The 23,994-nt window shown below is 38.7% G+C and overlaps 1 protein-coding gene across 1 annotated transcript; it reads left to right on the top strand.

Moving 5' to 3' along the window:
* The first annotated feature begins 5,728 nt into the window (after positions 1-5,728).
* Positions 5,729-20,792, top strand: LOC124172897. The gene is made up of 2 exons (XM_046552401.1): positions 5,729-5,960; positions 14,431-20,792. Exons 1-2 carry the CDS (start codon positions 5,831-5,833, stop codon positions 16,299-16,301), a joined length of 2,001 nt encoding a protein of 666 aa, XP_046408357.1. The 5' UTR covers positions 5,729-5,830; the 3' UTR covers positions 16,302-20,792.
* The last annotated feature ends 3,202 nt before the right edge of the window (positions 20,793-23,994 follow it).

Genomic DNA, 23,994 nt, shown 5'->3' with positions numbered 1-23,994 from the left:
GACGAAACCGGTCGTATTAATTAAATCGTGTCCGTTAAACCGTTATAATTACAGTTATTTAAAAAATGTACAATTTCTGTGTACAATGTGCGTTTCTGTACCTGACGATGTCGCCTCTGCGACGAAACCGGTCGTATTAATTAAATCGTGTGGAAAAGTACAATAACGTTTTATTATTAAGAATGGATTTTCACAAAGTAAAGCCAGAAACAATCGAGTTTATTTAATAAAGTGTTAAGAACCTTGATGTTTGCTATTCTATAGAGGTGTATATTGTGACTTGTAAAAGATTAAAAGTAATAAATTATGTTAATTTAAAACATGTAAAACTTTTTAAATATTATTAGTATAAAAGATTGAGTAATGGGAAAACTGAGTTGATAGATGCGTTAAACCAATCTAAGAATTGATTAATATTGATCATGTTGCCAAATATCTTTTTGATGGAAGCTATTTTCCAGTAGCTCTACGATAGTAGAATTTTCTGTAAAAATTGTTACTCACTAGGATATTCTTCATTTCTCTGTATATCTGTACGTCATATTTTGAAACGACTCTGCCAAAATTTTCGGTTGCCGGCCATCAGTTCCACGTCACCGCAATTTCTATGTTGTAAATTTGCTGTTATGCTGAGTGCTCATGAATTTGACATTTCTTGGAGCTCCTAAGGAGTTCCCGCCACGGTTTATTTGGTTTATACATCTACATGTAACCCTGCAAGCCACCTCTAGGGTGTTTGGCAGGGGGTGATACATCACCAGCATGCATTAGGATTCCCACATGCACTCCACTCGGTCCAAAAAAACGTCACGCCTACTAACAAATTATTCTACCGCATTCATGCAAAGACCAGCTACTCATTAATGTAGTCCGCCAATAAATATAGAATACACGAAACATGCTCTAATAAATCATTAAAAAATTCAGAAATATGCTTTAAGATATACACAAGTTAGTAGGCTACACAACTAGTCATCTAATCCATTTGTGTGTTCTAACGCCATCGTCATAATCACTTATTGATCGAGGCGGAAAAGACATTCTGGATCTGTCTGTTTTACAGTCTATCTCTCTTCTCTCTAGCCACCTCCAGGGTGTTTGGCAGGGGGTGTTCAATCACCAGCATGCAGCAAGCAACTGGACTCCAACATGCACACCACACAGCACAAAAAACGTCACGCATACTAACAAACTATGCTACCCCAGGGTGTTAGAATAATAATAAAATTCACAAACATGCATTAAGTTTCACAGAAGTTAGTAGGCTACACTACAAGTCTTGCAATCTATGTGTGAGTTAAAACGCTGCCGTTATAATCTCTTATTGATCGTGGAAAAATAGACATTCTGAATCTGTCTGTTCTACAGTCTATCTCTCTTATTTTATTTATATGATCTGATCTTTCGTAGTATGTTGGTTTTCATAAGATATGGCTAACTTCGTTAAAAAAGACAATGCTCTTGACTTTATCTGAAAGGTTTAGTCTATTTTTCAATCAATTTTAACACACTTCATTCAATATTATAAAATCCTGAAAGGCCATGTAATGAGGCATTAATTGATTATTTTATCAAAAATTACGTTACATACCAATTAGAACCAGCCCAAATAGCGTCATATGAGAAAAAATTCATGGTATCCCCGTGAAGGGGTACTTAAAAACAGGTATGTTAATTAAAAACAGATGACAATCGAAATAGTATTTTTTACAATCTTTCTCTCGTGCTCAATATATTTGATCTGATCTACCGTAGTATGTTGGCGTTAGTAATATATGGCTAATTTATTACTTATGTATTTCACCACCAAAATGGCACAAAAGCTTTTACATCGGCTGTTACTTAAATAAATAATAGCTAAAAGATAACAAACAATATCACGAATAAAAAGTAACATAAAACAATTTTTTGAATATAGGAGGGGGCACTATGGATTAGACAGCGGTGAATTATTCAGATGGCATTTTAAGGATTTGTAACCACTGTCTGTAAAAAAAGCAAGATACCAGAGTTTGAGGAGCTCTAGCGTCTAAACGAAGCAATCAATTTCAATTCAACAATAATCATACGAAAAAGAATTTATTTCTACGTTGTATCATGTACTTTAAAAAATCTTCGGCTCAATAGTTTTCCTGTACTTTAAAATCAAGTTGCTCAACTTTGAGCGCGTGGCATTCCCGTAGTTTTCGTTCCTTTAACTTGAAATTTTGATCTAAAGAAGCCACATCTATTATTGGCAGTTTGCCGAAAACAAATTGTTTATACCACTAAAATTAACGGCGTTGTTGTAAACAACGCAAACCTCTGCTAACTTTGAAACCAGTGGGTCAATTGAAAATTGATTGGTACTGTTGTCTTCTATAGAATGTTAGTAATGCATATACGTGGATCATACTCGTTAAATGTTAGCAATGTATTTTCAATATCTTTTGATATTTATTTTTGTTTGGAGCTCTGGTTGTCGCCTTTGTCGCCTGGTCGTCGCCTATCTAGTTGTCCCACTACGGAGCTGCCAGTATTCGCAAAGAAACATTTAGATAAATAATAAGTGACATTGACGTTATTATTGTTATATAACACACATTTTACATGTACTTGCATTACTAACATTCTACGGAAGGCAATAGTACCAATCAATTTTCAATTGACACACTGGCTTCGAAGTTAGCAGAGGTTTGCGTTGTTTACAACAACTCCGTTAATTTTAGTTGTATAAACAATTTGTATTCGGCAAACTGCCAGTAATAGATGTGGCTTCTTTATATCAAAATTTCAAGCTAAAGGAACGAAAAATACGGGAATGCCAAGCGATCAAAGTTGGGCAACTTGATTTTACGCGCAAAAAACGGGTACTTTTTTGATAAAAAATAAAGTACAGGACAAACTATTGAGCCGAAGATGCTTTTAAGTACAGGTGTGGAGAAGAATGGAGAGGGTGAAATGGACGGAGAGGAAAAGGAACGACGAAGTGCTGGATATGGTGGGTGAGGAGAGGCAGCTTTTAGATGAGGTACGGAGGAGACAGAATGTATGGATGGAGCGAATACTTAGCGGAGAGGGGATGTTGAAAATGGTGTTGGAGGGTAGAATGTTAGGGAAGCGAGGGCGGGGAAGGAAAAAAAAGGATTTTTAGATAGATTGAAAGGGAGTAGGCCTTACAGTGAATTGAAGAAGGTAGTGCTGGAAGGAAAGGGAGGCTCCCAGATAACTTCTTTAGTACTCCATGGAAACCTACCTTAATCGGTAGAATACTGTAATAATAATAATGCAACATAAAAATAAATTCTCTTTCGTATGATTTTTGTTGCATTGAAATTGATTGCTTTGTTTACACGCTAGAGCTTCTCAAACTCGGGTATCTTGCGTTTTTTTGCAGACAGTAGTGGCGGAGGAAAATAGGTCCAGGGAAGGGATTTTTTGAAGTCATGGAGTTAATTAAATAATGCCGGGATTCGGTTGAACAAAGGTCGTTGAGAGATGGAAAGCCGGACTCGCGGAATGTGACGCAGAGAGTTATTACGTGAGGTTCGAGGAGGAACATGAAAACGGGAAAGAGGGAGAATTTCCTTTCCACGGAGAGAACCGCCAAATATTCTATGCAGAAACATGAGATCAGATAAGACACGGCGGGTAGTTATGTTAGAGATCAGAGGAAGGAAAGAATAGCGTCACGGGCATTCTATCTGAGTGTGGGGATTCGATGGCAGGCTGCAGCAAGACATTCTTCTGAAAATACACCACTCTTGAGTTTATCGAATAGTTTTAGGTTATTTTTCAGTCTATGGTCCGACAGATATTACCATTCGAGTTTATTTGAGCCGTCATTTACCCTAACAAAACCATTGTAACGAATTTTCACGTGCCTATTGATCGTGGAAAAAAAGACATTCTGAATCTGTCTGTTCTACAGTATATCTGTCTTAATTATTTAGTCTGATCTACCGTAGTATGCTGGCGTTCATAGGATGTGGTTATCTTCGTCAGAAAAGTCACTGCTCTTGAATTTATCTAAGAGGTTTAGTATAACTTTTCAATCTACGGTCTGACTGAGATTCCCATCCGAGTTTATCTGAGACGCTAGTTGCCCTAAGAAAACCATCGTAACGACTTTTCACGTACCTGGCAGCTCTTCTCTGCACGCGTTCTAACTCTGTTAGCCTTTTTACTATTTTTTTAATTGAGCCTTTTCATGAATGACCAAAAACACTGGCAGCGTGTTCTAAATTGGGTCTAACGAGGGAAAAGTAGCTAATTTCTCTCACTTGTTATTTGTAAATTAATTGTTTAATAAAGCACTGCAGGAACAACTGACTTTGTACGCAGTCACGCGCGCGGGTGCAAAGTTAAATACACCAACGGATGAAGGTCGCCATGAAGAAATATTTGACTTAGCCGGGATTCGAACCCGGATCTCCCGATTGCCGGTGGGTATAATATTTATTCATGGCGAACTTCATCCTTTGGTGTATTAATTGTATAATGCATATGCTGTTATTTTCCTCTTGTCTTCTCGAGTGAGCTGAAGTTATACGGAAGATGCTGACGGTTTATCGTACCATGTCTTTGCAGATAACTTGTATGTGTACATATTTTTTCTACCTTCCTGGAAAACCAAAAAGTATTCTAGTTGAAGGGAAAAACTGCAGAGGTAGGGAACAACTCTGTGAATTTTGACCTCCTTATGACCTTTCCAGGTTAGCAGCTAAACAGATTGGATATGTATACTGGGCTACTCACTTGTCTACCCGTTAAAACCTTCGGTTGGGGAAGTTAGTTTCCCTAATATTTCAAATCATACCTCTATGTCCTTTGACCCCCATTGTGACCTTCGGAGGTGAAAAAATCAAGAACACAGATCTATGAACTGAAAAATTGATTTGGGCACCCTTTTAAACCTATGGGTTGACACGTTGGTTGTCACTATGGCCCGATTTTAACTTCTATGACCTATGACCTCCGTATCAGTGGATAAAATGGGTATTTGGACAATTCCAATGACTTGGCCACCCTTAAAAACCTAAAGTTCTACACATTTGTTGGTATGCTATTCTTTTTGCCACCCCTATTACCTTGACAGGGTGAAAGGTTGAATTTTCGTAAATAAAAGTGTTATTTTAGTTTTTTTTTTCGTGTCCATAAACCCAAGAAGTGACATTTTCGTCAATGAAATTCAGAGTTTTTCCTATCATGAATCTTTTAACATTGATCATCATTGGAGATTCGTGAAAATCGCAACTGCGATAAATGCGATATGGATGCGATGTGCGAAAATAAATGCGACATAGATGCGATGACTGGACTTTTATGATATTCTTACGCAAATTTGCCTTTTCGACGGCAAAACCGTACATTTTGTGCCGAGCGCAGTTTAAATGCTCCGCCGACATTCACCGCTTAAAGCATGTGAGCCACTGGCCAGCTGCTGGTTGGCTGGGACTCTACGCGGCCGCGAACTACAAGTGGGCGCGGGCAAGCTACACCTCCGCCACTAAACGTCTTATTCCTTAATTTATTATTGTTCTACAACGTAATTATTTAAAATGTTCTGTATTATGTCATATCACTGTTTCACTACATTTTATCGTCATCTAACTCATTATGAAAATAAAAATAGACGATACAAAATGCGATTTTCTTGGAAGCGGGCAGCAAAATAGTTTGTACTTGTAGATAATAAGTATCAGGCTCATCTATTAACTAACAATCATATCTTTTCTATTATAGGACGCCAAGGAGGCGGCGACAATCAGATCCAGCTCATCAGCGAGAGACAGTACTGGCGAATGTACCGGTCCCTGAACCGTTCAATGTTCCAACCCATGATACAGTGATGGAGGAGGAACGAGTGCGAGATCTGGCGGTGGCAAATGGGGCTTCAATTGAACGAGTCGTGACCGAGAGAGCGAACCGTGAGCTGTATGATCCACAAGAACGGATGAAAGACTCGGATCATGACAATGGTAAGTTGAGTGAGGGTGAATGTTAAGTAGGGATGCAGAAAATATGACATTACATTTTTACAATGTAATTGAGTTTTTTTATCACTTTTAGGAAACTACGTCAAAAATATCAGTACCAGCTCTAAAATACCAATCTTATGTCCGTAGGATATGTAGTTTACTACCGTTAACCCGTTCACGCCTAGCTGTACCATATGGTACCAGCAGGTAGTGCAACACGAAACGAACCTTTTTTCGTTATTTATTGTAACATATTTGGGAATTTGAGTGTTTTAAACTTACAAGCGTATTTATAATTACGTTTTTCAGAAAAGTTTGCCTTTTTTAAGCGAGATTTGACATTTTTGAGCGATTTTGGATGAAAATGAATCTTTCTTCTTGTGAAAAATAGAGAATATTCAACGTTTTTGTTTATTTAATTTCGCTTTTTTGTCCCCGTGAGGTCCTAGTAGTACCACATTGTACCAGGCTGTATCTTTAAGACTATTAGTGCTAAAAGTATAAAATTTACATCAAAGTAATGACAATTTAATTGATTTTAAAATTAAACATTACCAAAAACTGATAGAAGTGGATGAATTCTGTTATTTGGGAAGCAAGATAACTAGTGACGGGAGAAGCAAAAAAGAAATTATCAGTAGAATAGCCCAGGCGAAGAGAGCATTCCACCAAAAGAGAGACCTGCTTACAGCGGGAAACTTAAATATGGATGTAAAGAAACTATTTATAAGAACCTACATCTGGAGTATGCTCCTATACGGAAGTGAGGCATGGACAATGACCGCAGCGGAGAAAGCAAGGATATAGAGGCCTTCGAAATGTGGTGCTACAGAAGAATGATGAAAATCAAATGGATCGACCGAGTTAGTAACGAGGAAGTCCTAAGAAGAGTAGAAGAGAAGCCTCATAAAAACCTTAATAAGAAGACGGAACAAGCTTGTAGGCTACATCCTGAGACATGATGGCCTCATGAAGACAATCGTCGAAGGACAAGTGGAAGGTAAAAATGGAAAAGGAAGACCCCGAACAAAATATATGGAACAAGTAAAGAGAGATGTGAAAGAGAAGAAATACGTAGGAGTGAAAAGGTTAGCTGATAGGAGAACTGAGTGGAGAGCTGCGTCAAACCAATCCTAGGATTGTTGACCAGTGATGATGATGATGAAAAAGTTCGGATGAGATTTTTAGTTCAGTCGTTACCGGGTTAATATATAATAAATAATGAACCCCTTCCACTTCGAATAATTTTCCGAATATAGTGCTTCTATTCTCCATTTATTTTTTCTGTGGTTCTCCTTTGAATGATAAGTAATTAAATGATATTTTGTAATTTGTAGTAAACGTGGAAAGTGAAATAAAATGTGATTATTAAACATGGAGAGCACAGCTATCGCTACTTGAATAAAATCATTTTAATCCTTCCAATGACTCATGTTTCATGAAATGTGAATTATTAATGTATACTATGTACGAGCGCGATGCGCCCGCTCCCAGCGGGCTTCCCCCGCTCTTTTCAATGCATGTCCACAGAGGGATAGGCGCGTTTCTAATTTTAAAATGAAGAAAAAAAGGCAGGGTCTTATGTACAAATTTAATTGGAATGTTCATGTACAAATTGAGGTCAGAGGACCTCTTTAAACACTACATTGGAAGTAATTACACTATCCTCTATTAATACTTGTTTAGCATTTTCCTTAATATTAAAAAAGAATACTTTGAAAAGATCTTACCCGAGAGAATGCCTCATAAAGTTGGCCATGAGAGAATACAGGGTCAGGCAGGAATAAGCCAGCTCTTTGCAAAGTCTGACCCTGAGCCTTGTTAATAGTCATCGCATAGGTAAACATTAATGGGAAATTGTCTGCGAGTCAAATTAAAAGGCATGGCGGGATCCGACGGCGTTAACTGTATTCCTAGGATGAGGACAGTCTTGCCGGAATCGATTATTTTTTTAACCGATTTTTTTTTTAATTTTTAAAAACCAATTTTATGAAACAATAGCAATATTTAGGAAGTGAGATATGCCGTCGCATGTTCTCTGATAAATTCCGTGCATTTTGGTACCTCATTTGTAGAGTTTGGTCGCGTATAAGTTGAGAAAAAGGTATCTATACGGTAGAAATAATTTAGTAGATTTTAAAACCACAATTAGCGAAATCGGTCCAGCCGTTCTCCAGTTATAGCGAGACTAAGTTAGAGAAATTAATTTTTATTACATAGATTATTGAAATCATGGGAACTGCAAAGAGGAGGCCGAATTTCATCCCATAGAAGGCTGATTTCTGTTGCCACTTCTGTCGCATTTTAATCTGTTTTCAAAAATGTCCACGGCGCGGTGATGTGTGCAATGAGATCCACTTTTTTAATCAAAATTTAGCAGTGTAATGTTTTAATTGCAAGTAATAGCACTGAAAAATTATGAATTTGGTATATCACATTAATCATGTGTATCACTTTCTTTTAAAACCCCTGTAACTGTAGTTCCATTCATCAAAGAAAACGAAAGGCATTGATTGCGATTCGTAACCCACCATTAGTGTATTCATAATATACAAATTATGTAGTTTTAGAAATCCCAGTTAAGACGGATGCTAATGGTATATTTTAACCACATTTGAAAAAGGACAGATTGGCGCCCATGCGATGCCACTCCACGTGACGTCACAGGGACCTAGTTCCTATACGAGTAGATAGGAGTTTTACATCGTCTGAGATTACCAATGCATGCATGAGGCACAGAGCACATAGAAAAATTTCTTAATAAACACTTATTAAAACTGGCTAAGGTCGGAAAGTTTTCTTCGTTTGATAATGTATTAATAATCCTTATTTAAGCCAAGCGCTACCAGCTAGCATGGTTTTCTGCTACCTGCTAGCACCCTGCGTCGTATCAGCGGTCAAAGCCTCGCTCCAAGGTCACCTCAATTGTGGCAGCGGGACACAGAACGACGTCACACGGAGTGTTCCCAGCATTGGTCCCGGCCACTCCACGTGACGTCACAGGTACCTAGTTCCTATACGAGTAGATAGGAGTTTTACATCGTCTGAGATTACCAATGCACGCATGAGGCACAGAGCTCAGGGAAACATCTCTTAATAATCATGTATTAAAATTGCCTGTGGTCGGAAAGTTTCCTGACTTGACTGAATGTATACAGTTTGGTTAGATGTTGCTCCGTGTCTGAGTAGGTTTATGTCACTCGCATTGTTTGCGCTCAAATTTTGGGGGGGGAGGGTGGAGTTCGAATCCGAAGATATATATATATAAGTATGTAACGGACAAAATAAACACTAATAAAAACATAGGAACACATAGAAAAGGACACTCACAAAGAAACTTGCAAGCGTTTCAGCGGGTTGACCCGCTATCCTCAGTGCTGAAGGTGAACTGCTGCAGGCAGATCCTCCTGTAGCTCTCAATGGTGAAGTAGTGGGGGTGGAAGAAGGGGAAGGGGAGAGGGGGGGGGACAATATCTGGGGAGTGTGGCGGGTCATTTAAGACATCACATTTTTATGTTGAATAAAAACTTTTGGGCTATGTCGCCGCCTCAATTCTTTTTGGGTGGCCCCAACGTTTCCCGACCGATGCTGGTTGCTTTCTCGAGGGATTCTGAAGAGTTGTGAATTTAAATTCTTATATATAGGTATCTTTGCAGGTTGTCGGGGAAGGGGAGCGGGAGGTTTGAGGAGTGGATTGTTGATCGATTTTTTCTCCCTACGGGTTGCCAAGTACGGCTAATTTTAATGCCGGTGTTTTTAAATTAATTATTATTTTTAACAAAGAATTATCACATTTTTGGTTTTTGCAACGTGAGGTGGAGCGTGGTCATGTTTCAGGACCGGTTTGTCCACCATGAGGAACCCAAATTTCTTGCCTTTGCATATTCCCAACGCATGTTATCGCTCGGAAATGGTTTGGTAAGTAACTCCTTATGCATAAACAAGTTCTTCTTGAGTTTGGGGTGGACCTTCATCAAGAAATGCCTCCAACTCAACTTCTTCGAAGGTTTTTGGTCTTTTTTCCCGTGGACGGTTGTCAACATTTGAATGACCCTTGTCTTTGAAGCAACGGGTCCAGTCACGGCACGTTGTTTCACTTCGAGCCGCGGATCGTGGCTGGTGTTCTGGCTGGTGTCCTAACACCCCCTGCCACACGCCTTTTAGGCGGCTTTCTGGGTATTATGTAATTGTAGATGTAGATCCATACACATTTTCCAGGTCTAAATGCACATCAGGCGCCGTTTCCTTCGAATGAAAGAAGAAAATCGACTCTGATTTGGAAATTTCAAAAAAAAAAAACTGCGTTCTTCCCAAATTAATTTCATCTACCACCTTCGGAAAAAATCGATTCTCACGCTTCGACTCTATGATTATAAAAAAGAGATTTAAAAAATCAGAAATTCAGTGTGAGTGGGTCACTGGCGTGAGCGGAAGCTTCGCAAACCCGAATGTATGTGTGTGATTGAGACCTGCGCAGTAAAATGTTCCGTAGATCAAATCTGCCAGGTGAGCGAGTGAGCTGCGCGATTGTTTTGTTTCATAGTGTTTTAGCTTGATTTCCGTGTATTCTCCCCCCTGTCAGCATTGTAACTTCCTAATGTTACTCAATTGTTATTGTTAATTATACACGATGTTGTTCTCTCTTTTAAGTTATTTATTCATCTGCACTGGTAACTAGTCAACAACGTTTTCTTACCCTTGACAACACTTTGCTTATTTATAAACTCCAACAATTTCCCCTATCGATTTAAATTAATATTTCGTTAAAACAATTACTCGTCCTCTCAACTATTCTTCCTAATTATGCACGATGTTGTTCTCTCTTTTAACTTATTTATTCATCTGATCTGGTAACTAGTCAACTACTTTTTCTTACCCTTGACAACCCTTGCTTATTTATACACTTCAACACTTTCCCTCGTTGATTTAAATTAACATTTCGTTTAATTAATAACTATTAACTTCAACACATCCCATTCTCTACATTTGCCCAGCAAAGAGTACAACCTTGGGGGAATTTATTTTCAGTTAACTGTTCAATGGCCGTAGATCGTGCAATCGCCGATAAAATCAACTCTTCCCGCTATTGACGGTTGCATGACAATAATTCAGACATTTTCATTCGACAACAAGGATATGACGCCAAAACAGAGTCATCAATGTCCGTTTTTCCGTCCGTTACTTATGCCACTTATTTTATGTATTTATTATTTTGTACACAGTTATATCCAGGAAAAACGTGTATAATGGAATACCACCAAGTAACCCAAGAATTAGTAAATGGGCATTTCCATGAAAATGTCAACTTTTTCTCACAGATTAAAATTTAGGCTGGAAATATTTTATCTTGATAAATCAACAGCTAATTGATTGAATTTCAAGAAATCAATGTTTGAAATATTATTCACAGCCTTGCTAAAAGTTTTCAATCTATACTTCGATTCACAGAGCTTTGAAGATGTTTAAAATCATTACACTTAGGAGGTTGACCTCGCAGCCGTCACATGTTAATTATGGGCTTGTTTAGAAGGTATATCGATAATTAATTTTGTTTATGTACATGAAAATCACCTTCATAAATGTTTTTTGATCGTGCACAGTTAAAAGTTTTACAATTTTTTTGTATTTTACAAATCAATCGAAATATCCTATTGCATAATTTTTTCTAAAGGTAATTCCGTCACAAATGGAATTGCCCAAATATTGTCACCAATGTCGTCGAGCAGTTTGTTTACCAAACGTCTAAGCTTGATTCATCGCGTTTCCGATGTGTCAAAATCGATCAGCAGTCAGTTTTATAGCCATCTATTGAAAAACAGCGAGAACTTAGTTGGACGCCTAATGTCAACAAGTGAGAGGCGCTTTGACAAAGAGGTTCAAAACAGGTTGTAAGAACTGGCAGAGTGATCAGAAAAGTCTGCTGGCATTCTTTTTGGGGGGACCGAGACCCCCCAGCGAGCGTAAGTGTCTTTATATGTTTGGTTTATGAGTAAGGTACGTGGTAGACAATGAAGGTAGCTGAGGATTCGATGACGTTCTTGTGTAAAGTGTTACTGTACCATTTAACATTCCCACTGTCTCTCTCATTGGGATTTTTCTTCCTCATAGAAAAATCTCCCCGGGATGGTGGTAGAGAAATTGCGTACGCATGGTTTCGCTAGGTAGGGCCTCTTTTGCTTCTATAGCACTGGAGTGTTTTAACCCTATTCCCCGCCCTTCCATCCCTTTTCCTTTCCCTGGAGGCGTCGGCGGGCTCCGATCGCGACGGCGCCTCTATCCTTTTTCCCTCCTCTCCAGCCCCTCCCCGGGTGTCCTGGCGTATAAGCCTCAGGCTTGGTTCCGGGCCCCGGTGTGTTGTATCCCGAGAGAGGGTTCGCCCAGAATCCTCTAAGCCTTTGTACCATTTAACAATCTACCGATTCGATCGATAGATTTTTCTTCCTCATAGGAAAATCTACTAGGATTGGTAGCATGTTAATTGCGTATTGCTTGGTTTCGCTGTTAGTAGGGCCCGCCCGCCTTTTTGACGGTGCGGGATTCCTCGTCCCCTCCCTTCCTTTCCTATCCTTCCCCTGGAGGCGTCGGCGGGCTCCGATCGCGACGGCGCCTCTTTCCTTTTCCCTTCCTTTTCCTCCCCCTCCCCGGGTGTCCTGGCGTATAAGCCTCAGGCTTGGTTCCGGGCCCCGATGTGTTGTATCCCGAGAGAGGGTTCGCCCAGAATCCTCTAAGCCTTTGTACCATTTAACAATCTACCGATTCGATCGATAGATTTTTCTTCCTCATAGGAAAATCTACTAGGATTGGTAGCATGTTAATTGCGTAAGCTTGGTTTCGCTGTTAAGGCCGTATCACACTAGCGACTGCGACCGCCGCTGCGACCGCGACTGCGGCTGCGACTGCGACTACACCCCATCACACATTGCGGCCGACGCCACGATCGCGCATGCGCACGTATGAACGTTTCTGCTTGTGGCTTGTTTGTTTACGAAAGCCCAAAGAATAGATAGAGAGCAGCAATTGTTGAAAATGTTCTTAAAATATGTTAAAACGTACTTCATTTTCATTCACCTGTGTACTCGGGTGCAATATCCAATATACTGGGCTTCCATCTTCACTTTAAAAATCCGAAATTATCTCAGCGTTATCTTATAACCTTCTTGAACTTCCCTCGCTACGGTAACCAAAACAAACAAACACGTCTGCCGCAAACGCGCGAGATTGAAATGGAGCTCTCTGATTGGCTGCGACTGCGACTGCGACTCAGAAGAATAGCCGGTCGGCTATTCTTCGGAGTGGCAGTCGCAGCGTCGACTGCCTCGCTCTGATTGGTCGACGGGCCAGTCGCAGCCGCAGCGCCGGCCGCAGTCGCTAGTGTGATACGGCCTTTAGTAGGGCCCGCCCGCCTTTGTGACGGTGCGGGACTCCTCGTCCCCTCCCTTCCTCCCCCGTCCTTTCCCTGGAGGTGTCGTCGGGCTCTCATCGCGGCGATGCCTCTAATCCTTTGTTCCTATCTGTCCTCCCCCTCTCGAGAGGCACGGGCGTATAAGTCTCGGACTTGGTTCCCGGTCCTCGAGAGCGTATCCTTTGCGGGGCCCGCCCTGGGACCCCCGAATCCACTGTACAATTTAACACTAGAATGCCCGACTGAGTCAATTTGAACCAAAAGAGAACGTATATGTTGATTATTTTGAAAGGAAGAAAATTCTTACAATCATATTTCATGACTTTTAACTATTTACTTTGGTTTACCATTGTGCAAAAGTTAGGCTTGATACTATTATTATTTCTATTTTTCCGCATCACTTATACCTGCAATGCCCGGATGGCTCATTTTGACCCAGACTATCCAATCCATTCGAGGGAACTGCAAGGGATCCAGCAGAATACACGAATGCATGAACGAAATTGGAAAAGGGGCTATTTTGCCGTCTCGCATCCACGCATTCTCGCATGTGTTCTAGCAATTCACCGCTTTAAAACGACGCAATTTTGACTGCGCCTTCGCACTTACGTCAGATTGCGCAATTCCGTGTACTGGATAGGGAGACAACTGGATGGTTCCTTTCTACTTTTCCTTTGTATTCGATGTAACGTTGTGTTTTATACTTACTTTTTGTCAAAATGTTACTGTAATTTTGTTTAACTTGATACCATTAAAATTCATTGTACCTCCCAAAACCCATCAGAGGAAAAGTGATAGGTATTCACAAATGTATGGAAGATAGTTTCCCATAACCCCGTAAAAATTGTAGAACCACTACAGTTTTAATATTTTTCGTCTAATTGAATTTTCTACTGCCCTCCCAAATGCTTTATAAACAATATTAATAAATACTCTGGGAAGGAATCAAGTATTTTGAGTAAAATATGCAAACATGGTCATATTGGGTCAAATTGACCCACTCGGGCATAATAGGGTGTAAGGATTGGTTGGGCATGATTGTGTTAAGTCAGTGTTTATTTTTTTCAGAACCAGAGCATGCTGAGGAAAGAACGATGGCTTTAGAAGATAAACCATGCAGTAATCGACCTTATGATTTTGCTGACGTCAAGCCGCGGCCTGTGAGTTATCGGATCAAAGGTAGTGATCTGGAAGCTATCGATGAGCAGCTTGGAACTGAAACAGAGGAGTCGGAGGATATTGGCGAAACGATGGAGTTTGAGAACTGTCTGAAACCGAGAGAAATCATCGGTACGGGGCCTGAAGCAGTGCTTGAAGACTGTGAGCCGATGGAAGCTGAGTCAAAGGCAGAAGATTGCTGTGAATTAGAAAGACCGAAACGGGTAGAGAACGGTGTTGAAGCAGAAGATCCAGGAAATGTGAGTGTGGTTCCAGTTGCATTCCCGCCGGATGAGAGCGAGGGGTTTGAAGATCCTGAGCCACGGGATCCTGATCCGGGAAAATTTACGAAAAATATGAAAACTGAAAAGGAAGATGTGTTAGTCGAAGGCGGGAATGACGAAACAATAGAGTTGTTGCCCGAATTATTTGGGGAAATGAGAAGACTTGAATTTGAAGGAGGCCCTGCTGACTTGGAAGTAGATGGGCTTTCGCGAAGAGGGCGAGTTCTGGAAATGTGGGAAATGATGGAAGGGGGAGACGTTTTAGTTGAACGTGAAGTCAGCGAAGCCTATGGGTCGCCAGAAGATTCGACACAAGAAGTGGAGGAAATGGAGCAGGCTAAACGAGATGAAGAACCAGTTTGTTACACAGCGAATGAAGAAGGAGACCGCGATGAGGCTCAAGAATTTTCGGCAGAAGAGCCGGAAGAAATGAGACGAGTTAAGCCAGACGAAGAACCAGTTTGTTACGCAGGGTGCGACGTAAAAGACTGCGATGAGGCTCAAGAACTGGCGGCAGCAGAGCCGGAAGATATGAGGTCAGCTGAACCAGAAGCTGCAATGGATAATTACGAATATCGTGTATGTCGACTACGAAGAGAACGGTTGCTGGAGAGACTAGAAGATACTGAGAGGGCCGTAAAGGAGGCGGTGGCCGTGTGCGTCAAAGGTGGGAGAGCCTGTTATCACGACAATGCAGATTGTGAGGAGGTCGAAGATGAGGATATAGATCAGTTGGATATGTTTTGGTGTCCAGATCGTGAAGAAGGAAATTACGGCCCTGATCTAGGAGATCTTGCAGCTATGGAGGTAAACCAGGAAGACCCACAGGAGGAAGCTATAGAATTTTTAGTCCTGGAAGGAGGTGACGTAGATGACCTGCTAGTTGATGACGTAGATGACGTGCATCTTGATGTCGTAGATCCGCAGGAGGGAGGTAGGGAATTTTTAGCCCTGGAAGAAGTTGACGTAGATGACTTGATAGTTGATAATGTGGATGACTTGCAAGTTGATGACGTAGATCCACAGGAGGGAGGTAGGGAATTTTTAGCCTTGGAAGGAGGTGACGTAGATGACGAGCAAATCGATGACGTAGATGACTTGCAAGTTGAATACGTAGATCCACAGGAGGGAGGTAGGGAATTTTTAGCCCCTGAAGATGGTGACGTAGATGACCTGATAGTCGATGACTTAGATAACTTACAAGTTGATTACCTAGATGACCTGGAAGATGATAACGTAGTTTTTCAGGAGGATGCTATAGAAATAGTAGCCCCAGAACAAGGCGAGGCAGATGACGTGGGTGATGTTAATTTAGATGGCGGTGACGTTATTGCAGTATACGATGTTCAGCCAATGGCCGGAGGAGCAGTAGTCGAAAATGACGATGATGTGGAATTTCGAATACTTCATCATATACGGCTTCGTAGACATAGGCACCCGGCTCCAGGACACATAGGTTGGTCGAGTCAAAGATCGAAGATAGCGCGTGGTGGATAGGCTGCCATGATTACAATAAGACTGAAAAAATAGGGATCACCATTTTCTGAACATAATTTTTTTTGATTGGCTACCCTTAAAATCGATAGTTTTCTGAAGTTTAACATTCGAGCGTGACGTTATTGCGTTGTATTTATGGTATCCGATGGACTAATGTGATCAGTACTATTTTTCGAATTAAGAAGATCGTTATATTCTGTAAGGAAATCGGGACTTTTCCATAGAAGACAGCTTTGACGAGGTGGAAAATGATGATGGAGCAAAAAAGAATAGGAAACAACTAAACTTGTACTCCTGATATGGTTGTGCTCTCTTGAATTCTTAGGACGTAAACTGCTTCTTGCCGTGAGTGAATTTGTTGTATTTAGGGGACCTTGAAGATAAGGTGAAGGTAGTAAGTTAAGTGGAAGATGATGATGGAGAAGAAAAACAATAGAAAACAGCAAAACTGGTACTTCTGATATGGCTGTGCTTGATTCAATTCTTAGGACATGAAGTACTTCTAACTAAGAGTGAATTTGGTGATCTGAAGTTACCTGATGATCAGGTGAAGGTAGTTAGTGAAGTGGAAGGTAATGATGGAGATGAACAGCAATAAAAAACAGCAAAACTTGTACTCCTGATATGATTGTGCTAGATTCAATTCTTAGGACATAAAGTACTTCTTGCTAAGAATGAATTTGTTGATATGAAGTTACCTGAAGTGCAGGTGAAGGTAGTTGGTGAAGTGGAAGAAGATTATGGAGAAGAACAACAATGGAAAACAGCAAAACTGGTACTTCTGATATGACTGTGCTTGATTCAATTCTTAGGACATAAGGTACTTCTTGCTAAGAATGAATTTGTTGATCTGAAGTTACCTGAAGTGCAGGTGAAGGTATTTAGTGAAGTGGAAGAAGATTATGGAGAAGAACAACAATGGAAAACAGCAAAACTGGTACTTCTGATATGACCGTGCTTGATTCAATTCTTAGGACATGAAGTACTTCTTGCTAAGAATGAATTTGTTGATCTGAAGTAACCTGAAGTGCAGGTGAAGGTAGTTGGTGAAGTGGAAGAAGATTATGGAGAAGAACAACAATGGAAAACAGCAAAACTGGTACTTCTGATATGACTGTGCTTGATTCAATTCTTAGGACATAAGGTACTTCTTGCTAAGAATGAATTTGGTGATCTGAAGTTACCTGAAGATCAGGTGAAGGTAGTTAGTGAAGTGGAAGATGATGATGGAGAAGAACAACAATAGAAAGCAATAAAACTGGTACTCATGATATGATTGTGCAGGATTTAATTCTTAGGACATGAAGTACTTCTAACTAAGAGTGAATTTGGTGATCTGAAGTTACCTGAAGATCAGGTGAAGGTATTTAGTGAAGTGGAAGATGATGATGGAGAAGAACAACAATAGAAAGCAATAAAACTGGTACTCATGATATGATTGTGCTAGATTAAATTCTTAGGATATGAAGTACTTCTAGCTTAGAGTGAATTTATTGATCTGAAGTTACCAGAAGATCAGGTGAAAGGTATTTAGTGTAGTGGAAGAAGATTATGGAGAACAACAATAGAAAACAAGAAAACTGGTACTCCTTATATGGTTGTGCTTTATTCAATTCTCAGGATGTAAAGTACTTCTTGCTTTGACTGAATTTGTTGAATTAAGGATACCTGATGATGGAGTGAAAGTATGAGGCGACGCGGAAAGGTCGCAGCTGTGTCGGGAGTGGACTAACATGATTTTAGTCGTATGCCTCTCAAACTTTAGACTATCCTTTAAGAAGTCATTGTGTGGTGAAATTTTGTGCTAAAACTAAAAGGAGAGACATTGGGTGAAAATAGGTGATATTTGAATTTCCACAAATCTAGCCGTGGTATTCATTAATTCAGTGTAATAATTAATTTTAGCTTTTTGGGTTCTCAACCATGTTCATTGAAAGGAAAACTTCGGTTGATATGAATTGCTAATACTTTAGATAAAGTATTTTTTTAGTTTTGTGATAATGATGTGTGACAATTTTGTATTTTGGTGTTTTCAACTATGTTCACTTAAAGTAAAAGAACGGGTTATATAAATTCCTACTAGTGTAGGTAAAGCATATTTTAGTTTATTGATAATTTTGCCTTTTCGTATTTTCAACCATTTTCATGTCAAGGAAAATTAGGGATGATATAAATTGTTACTAGTCTATAAAAACTATTTTTTCGTTTGGTAATAATTATTTGTTTCACTTCGTGTTGGCTTTTCGTTTTTTCACCCATGCTCGTTCAAAGAAAACTATGGATGATATGAATTGTTACTTTTTAGCCAACTTATTTTTTAGTTCAGTGATAATTTTGTGCGATAGAAATTTTAGAAGTTTTGCCACCAATCTAGAAAAACTGTTTTTTGGTTTAGTGATTATTCTGTGCAACACTTCGTGCTGGCTTTAAGTGTTTTCATTCGTCTTAGTTCAAAGAAAACTGTGGGTGATATAAATTGCTCCTTTTCAGACAACGTATTTTTTAGTTTAGTGATACTTTTGTGCAATATTTAATTTTTTCCTTTCGTGTTTTCAACCACGATCACTCAAAGGAAAACTATGTGTGATATATATTGCTACTAGTCTCAGTAAAGTATTTTTAGTTCGGTGAAAATTTTTTGTAATCTCATTATGACTTTTTGGGTTTTCAACCATGATAATTCAAAGTAAAAGTACGGGTGATATAAATATTTACTAGTTAAGCCAAAGCATTTTTTAGTTGAATGATAATTTTGTGAAACAGTTAATTTTGGCTTTTTGTGTTTTCAACCATGTTAAATCAAAGTAAAAGTACGGGTTATATGAATTGCTACTAGTCCACGTCAAGTGTTTTTTAGTTTACGGATAATTTTGTGTAACCGCAGTTTGGCTTTTTGGGTTCTCCACCGTGTTCATTCAAAGGAAGACTGTGGGTGATAAAAGTTGCTACTATTCTAGCCAAGGCATGTTTTATTTTAGTGATAATTTTGTGTAGCACTTCATTTGTTTTTTTAGTTTTCAACCGTTTTCATTGAAATAGCACAATCATATCATGAAAACAAAAAAATATATTTTTTTAAATTTTCAACTGTTACCAAGCAAAACTATAGTTTAGTTTTGTGATAATTGTGTGTAACACTTCGTGTTGCCTTTTCGTGTTTTCAACAATGTTCGTTCAAAGAAAACTCAGGGTGATATAAATTGCTACTTCTCTAGCCAACGTATTTTTTTTTATTTAGTGATAACTTTGAGTAGCACTTTATGTTGGCCTTCTGTGTTTTAAACCTTTGTTCATTCAAAGGCAACGCTAAAGATGATTTTAATTGTTACTAGTCCAGCCAAAGAAGTTTTTATCTTCGAAATTGATTTCTTTTTTTTGGCTTCAGTTTGGTAAAAGGCTTGTAGGAAGTTGTATTTTCTTCTCATTTTAGCTTTTTTATTTGAATTTTTGTTTCATAGAGCAGAAAGCTGTAATCAGTTGAGACAAATCCGCTCAAAGCTGTATTCTTGAAATATATTGGGGTATAAGAGGTACATCTCCGTTTCATGTCCTCTGATTTTTTTCTTTTACTTTGTATGTTATGGGGTCAATTATTTTAATATCCATTTTACTTATTGTAAATGTATATTTTTTGATAAAAAATTGGTAAAACGCTTGCTGGAAGTAGAAGTATATTCTCAATTAACTTTTTTTAATCTCTCAAGTCTGTTCACGCAACGTAAATCTGTGGTTGTATTTAATTGATACAAGTCTGCTGAAAGTGTTTTTTTTGCAATTTTGTGTTCTATTAGAGGAAAATCTCTATTTCCTGTCCTCCTTTCTGTCTTTTACTTAGTATGTTATGGGCTTAATTATTAAAAAACGTTTACTCATTGTAAACGTACATTTTTTGTTTAAATATGGTGAAACCTTTTGCAGAAAGTTGAAGTTTCTTCTCAATTCACCTTTTTTATGTTTCAACTCTCTTCACGCAACGAGAAGTTGTGGTGTACTGTGTACTTAGTTGATACAAGTCTGCTCAAAGTAGTTTTTGTTTTCTTGAAATTTTGTGGGGTATAAGAGGAACTCCTCCATTTCAAGTCCACTAATTTTATGCATTTACTGCGTGTATTATGGAGTAAATTAAAAAAAAACATTTTATTTATTATAAGCGTTTATTATTTGGCCTCAAATTTGGGAAACGCTTGCAGGAAGTTGGATATCCTGCTCATTTTAGCTTTGTTTTGTCTTAACTTTTGTTTCATGCAGCGTAAAGCTGTATTGAATTGTTACAAGTCTGCTCAAAGTAGTTTTTGTTTTCTTGAAATTTTGTGGGGTATAAGAGGAACTCCTCCATTTCAAGTCCACTAATTTTATGCATTTACTGCGTGTATTATGGAGTAAATTAAAAAAAAAACATTTTATTTATTATAAGCGTATATTATTTGGCCTCAAATTTGGGAAACGCTTGCAGGAAGTTGGATATCCTGCTCATTTTAGCTTTGTTTTGTCTTAACTTTTGTTTCATGCAGCGTAAAGCTGTATTCAATTGTTACAAGTGTGCTCGAAGTGGTTTTTGTTTTCGTGCATCTTTGTGGGGAACTAGTCGAGCATCCTCTGTTTTATGCCTCTAATTTTATGAATTTACAGCGTGTATTATGGTGTTAATTATTAAAAAAACATTTTAGTCTACTGTTAAGGTATATTTTTCTCGTTAGGATGGAAGTATTCGTGCCTTACGTCATGCTTTCATTTTTAACTGTGATGTAAAATGTTCAGGAGAACATTTTGTACAAATGTTTTGAATAAAACTTGTAAAATAAATTTGCGCCTCTTATTTATCACCTAGTTGTAAAGCTATTGCTCACCTATTTTTATAACAATGATAAAGATAAAAGAATTGTTATAAATTATTATTTACTGAGCAAGTAACAATATAGTGACATGTTTTGCAAAAAATGAAAAGTGAGATGAAATTCGATTACAAACATGTTATTTATTAAAAAATTATGAATATAGTATTTTTAAATGCAAAAAAGAAAAAAAACAAGAAAAACGATTTCTGCGATTCAAAACAGTAATAATTTGACCTTGCATCTGTGGTCCCACTAAGCCATTAAGGTCACTAAGCCATCTAGGCAGCCGGTGCCGTTTTAAAACTATTTTACTGATTGAGTAAACATTTTATTAATGATAATTTTCTGTTTTCAGCTTGCCTATTGAAACAGCTATTTTGAATACCTTTCTCCATAATGTAGAATCCATATATTTTACCGTGAAATTGTTTGACATCAAAGAGATGAATTCGGGACTGTATAAACTACAAGATGTTCAACATTTCCGCGAGACTCAGAGTAAATTTGTGGAGTTGCATCGTCTCAAAATGGGTGAGATTTCGGAATCTTATCGTTGGTGCTCGAACAAAGCTCTCGTTTAAAGCAAAAATTCTCAAATCCAATAAATACCTCTTCAGTTATTCTCGATTGAATGCTTAGAATTTTCACGAAAAAAAAAATGTTTCCAAACATGGGGTTTTGAAACTTTTTTTCGGGAATATTTCAAGCATGACGCGTATTTAAAAAAAAGTGCGAGGGCCGTTTTTTTCAACCCCCGATGGGCCATGAACAGAAGACTCCGATGGCCACGAATAGGAGACGAAATGGATGATTAAAAATTATTTCACTGTTAACCCTTAACCGGTGACGTGCGGTCTGAGAGACCGCTGCGTCTCTAAAAAATACGAATATCTTCAAAATTAATGTTTCAAAATATCTATAATTCTCGTTTGCTTTGTATTTTTAGCATAAAAAGGACATCTCACCCTTAAAATTTAACGTTCCTTTTATTAATTTCTGTAACTTTGAAATTTAATTTGATTAGCTGTGAGACCGTACGTCGCTAAACGAGAAAGATCAATAAAGGTAATGCTGGTGGAAATTATTAAAAAAGTTGTTTTAAACGATCCGTAGTGATTTATTAAATCTTGAGCACACTTGTGGTGTCCTTTCAATATTAACGCCTCGGCGATTGAGGAATTGGTCGTGGCTGTGGACAAGCTTAACTATACCTTCTTCATAGAATGTTGCCGCCAATGACTTCTAATGGATTTTGCTTTTTTCCTGAAGCTCATCGCCTGTTTGAAAACGCTTGCCATCTAGCCAAATCTTCATTTCTGCGTAAAGATGGAAGTCACACGGCACTAAGTCGGCATTGCACGGCGGGTGATCGAAAATGTCCCATTGAAATTGCCCAAGGAGCAGTTGGGCTGCATCAGCGCTGCGGTGACGGGCGTCGTCATGGATCAGAACACTTCCAGAAGTCAGCATGTCTCTTCTTTTGTTTTGAATGGGTATGGACGTAATGTTTCACACTCTATCCACGTAGTATTAAAGAAAAATTCTCTTTTATCGGCGTTAAGGTCAAGACATTTCAATTCTGAAGCCATTCGGGGAGTTTTCTGTCTCTCTCTCCGCAGTGCTCACTTGGCGGGGGAATCAATTGAGGCAGTGAAGTTAATGAGTTTGCCACTAACCTCAGACTAAAAACTTACGGTCGGAAATGGCTTGAGCGTGGAGTATGGAGGACTCGTAGTTGTCCTCTCCGTGCAGTACCCGCCTGTCGCTTGTATTTTGTTTTTGCTGAGGGATCGGAAGTACACAAAAGGAAACCCTCGTAATTGTCGAAGTTAAGCCAAAAATAATTCTAAAATGCATAATTTTCGGAAAGAACGTGTCCGTCAGAAATAGCGCAGCATTGGCGTAAAAATCTAAGTTATTTTTTCCAGCCTTTATATCAACTCACCAACCTGTCTGTTTGTCTGGTACAAATCTTGTAACTCAAATTTGACTCACTTCCTGTGAAGCAAAAACGCTGAAATTTTGCACACTTCTTCATTTCCGATGACAATACATGAAAATATAACTTTTTCTCTCCAACCCCCCTTTAACCACCCCCCAGTCAACCTATAGCCCCCCAAGACTTTTTTAATACGTCACTTTTGGTTTTTCGGGGTCACTGAGTTTTTTTGCTTTGTGTCATATAGAAACGTTGCTCATCCCCTGTAATCTAAATATAAAGGCTGGTTTAAAAAAAAAATTTTATAAGAGCTTATTTATAAAAAGGTAAGCATGAAGTCTGATGCCTCAGACATATTTATACAGAACTAACTTTAAACTCAAAGCGGGTTTCAAAAAATTCGAAAAAATAAAATTTATGTTAGCCTAATGTCTATATTAATGTAGTGCGAAAGTATTTTTCCAAAATAAATGTCGACGTGAATCCAGAAATTAATCTTAAATACATAATTATCGAAAAAAATGAAAAAGAACGAAGGTGAACTCATTTCAATTTTGAAGCCATTCGGCGATTTTTCTGGCTGTCTCGGCTGGCAGTTCACACTCTGCGGGAGAATCAATTGAGGCAGTGTAATAAATGAGATTGCTACTAACCTTAAAGTAACAACTTACGGTCAGAAATGACTTGATCGTGGGGTAGGGAGTTGCCCTACCTGCGCAGTACCCGCCTGTCGCTTGTATGGTGTTGTTTTCTATCGGAGGGTCAAGGAGAACCTCCCTCGTATCAATGATTTGTTTAATAACACAGGCCAACAATGAAAAACGTTTTTACTGAAAATACCGTATTCTTATGTTTTTAAAGTTGCTGAATCCAAATATGATGGTTTTAAAGTTGTATCACCCACCATTTATTCACATTT

This window comes from Ischnura elegans (genome assembly GCF_921293095.1).
Source record: "Ischnura elegans chromosome 13 unlocalized genomic scaffold, ioIscEleg1.1 SUPER_13_unloc_3, whole genome shotgun sequence".
Lineage (NCBI taxonomy): Eukaryota > Metazoa > Arthropoda > Insecta > Odonata > Coenagrionidae > Ischnura > Ischnura elegans.
Note: the sequence above shows the minus strand (reverse complement) of the source record. Positions and strands in the feature narration are given on the sequence as shown.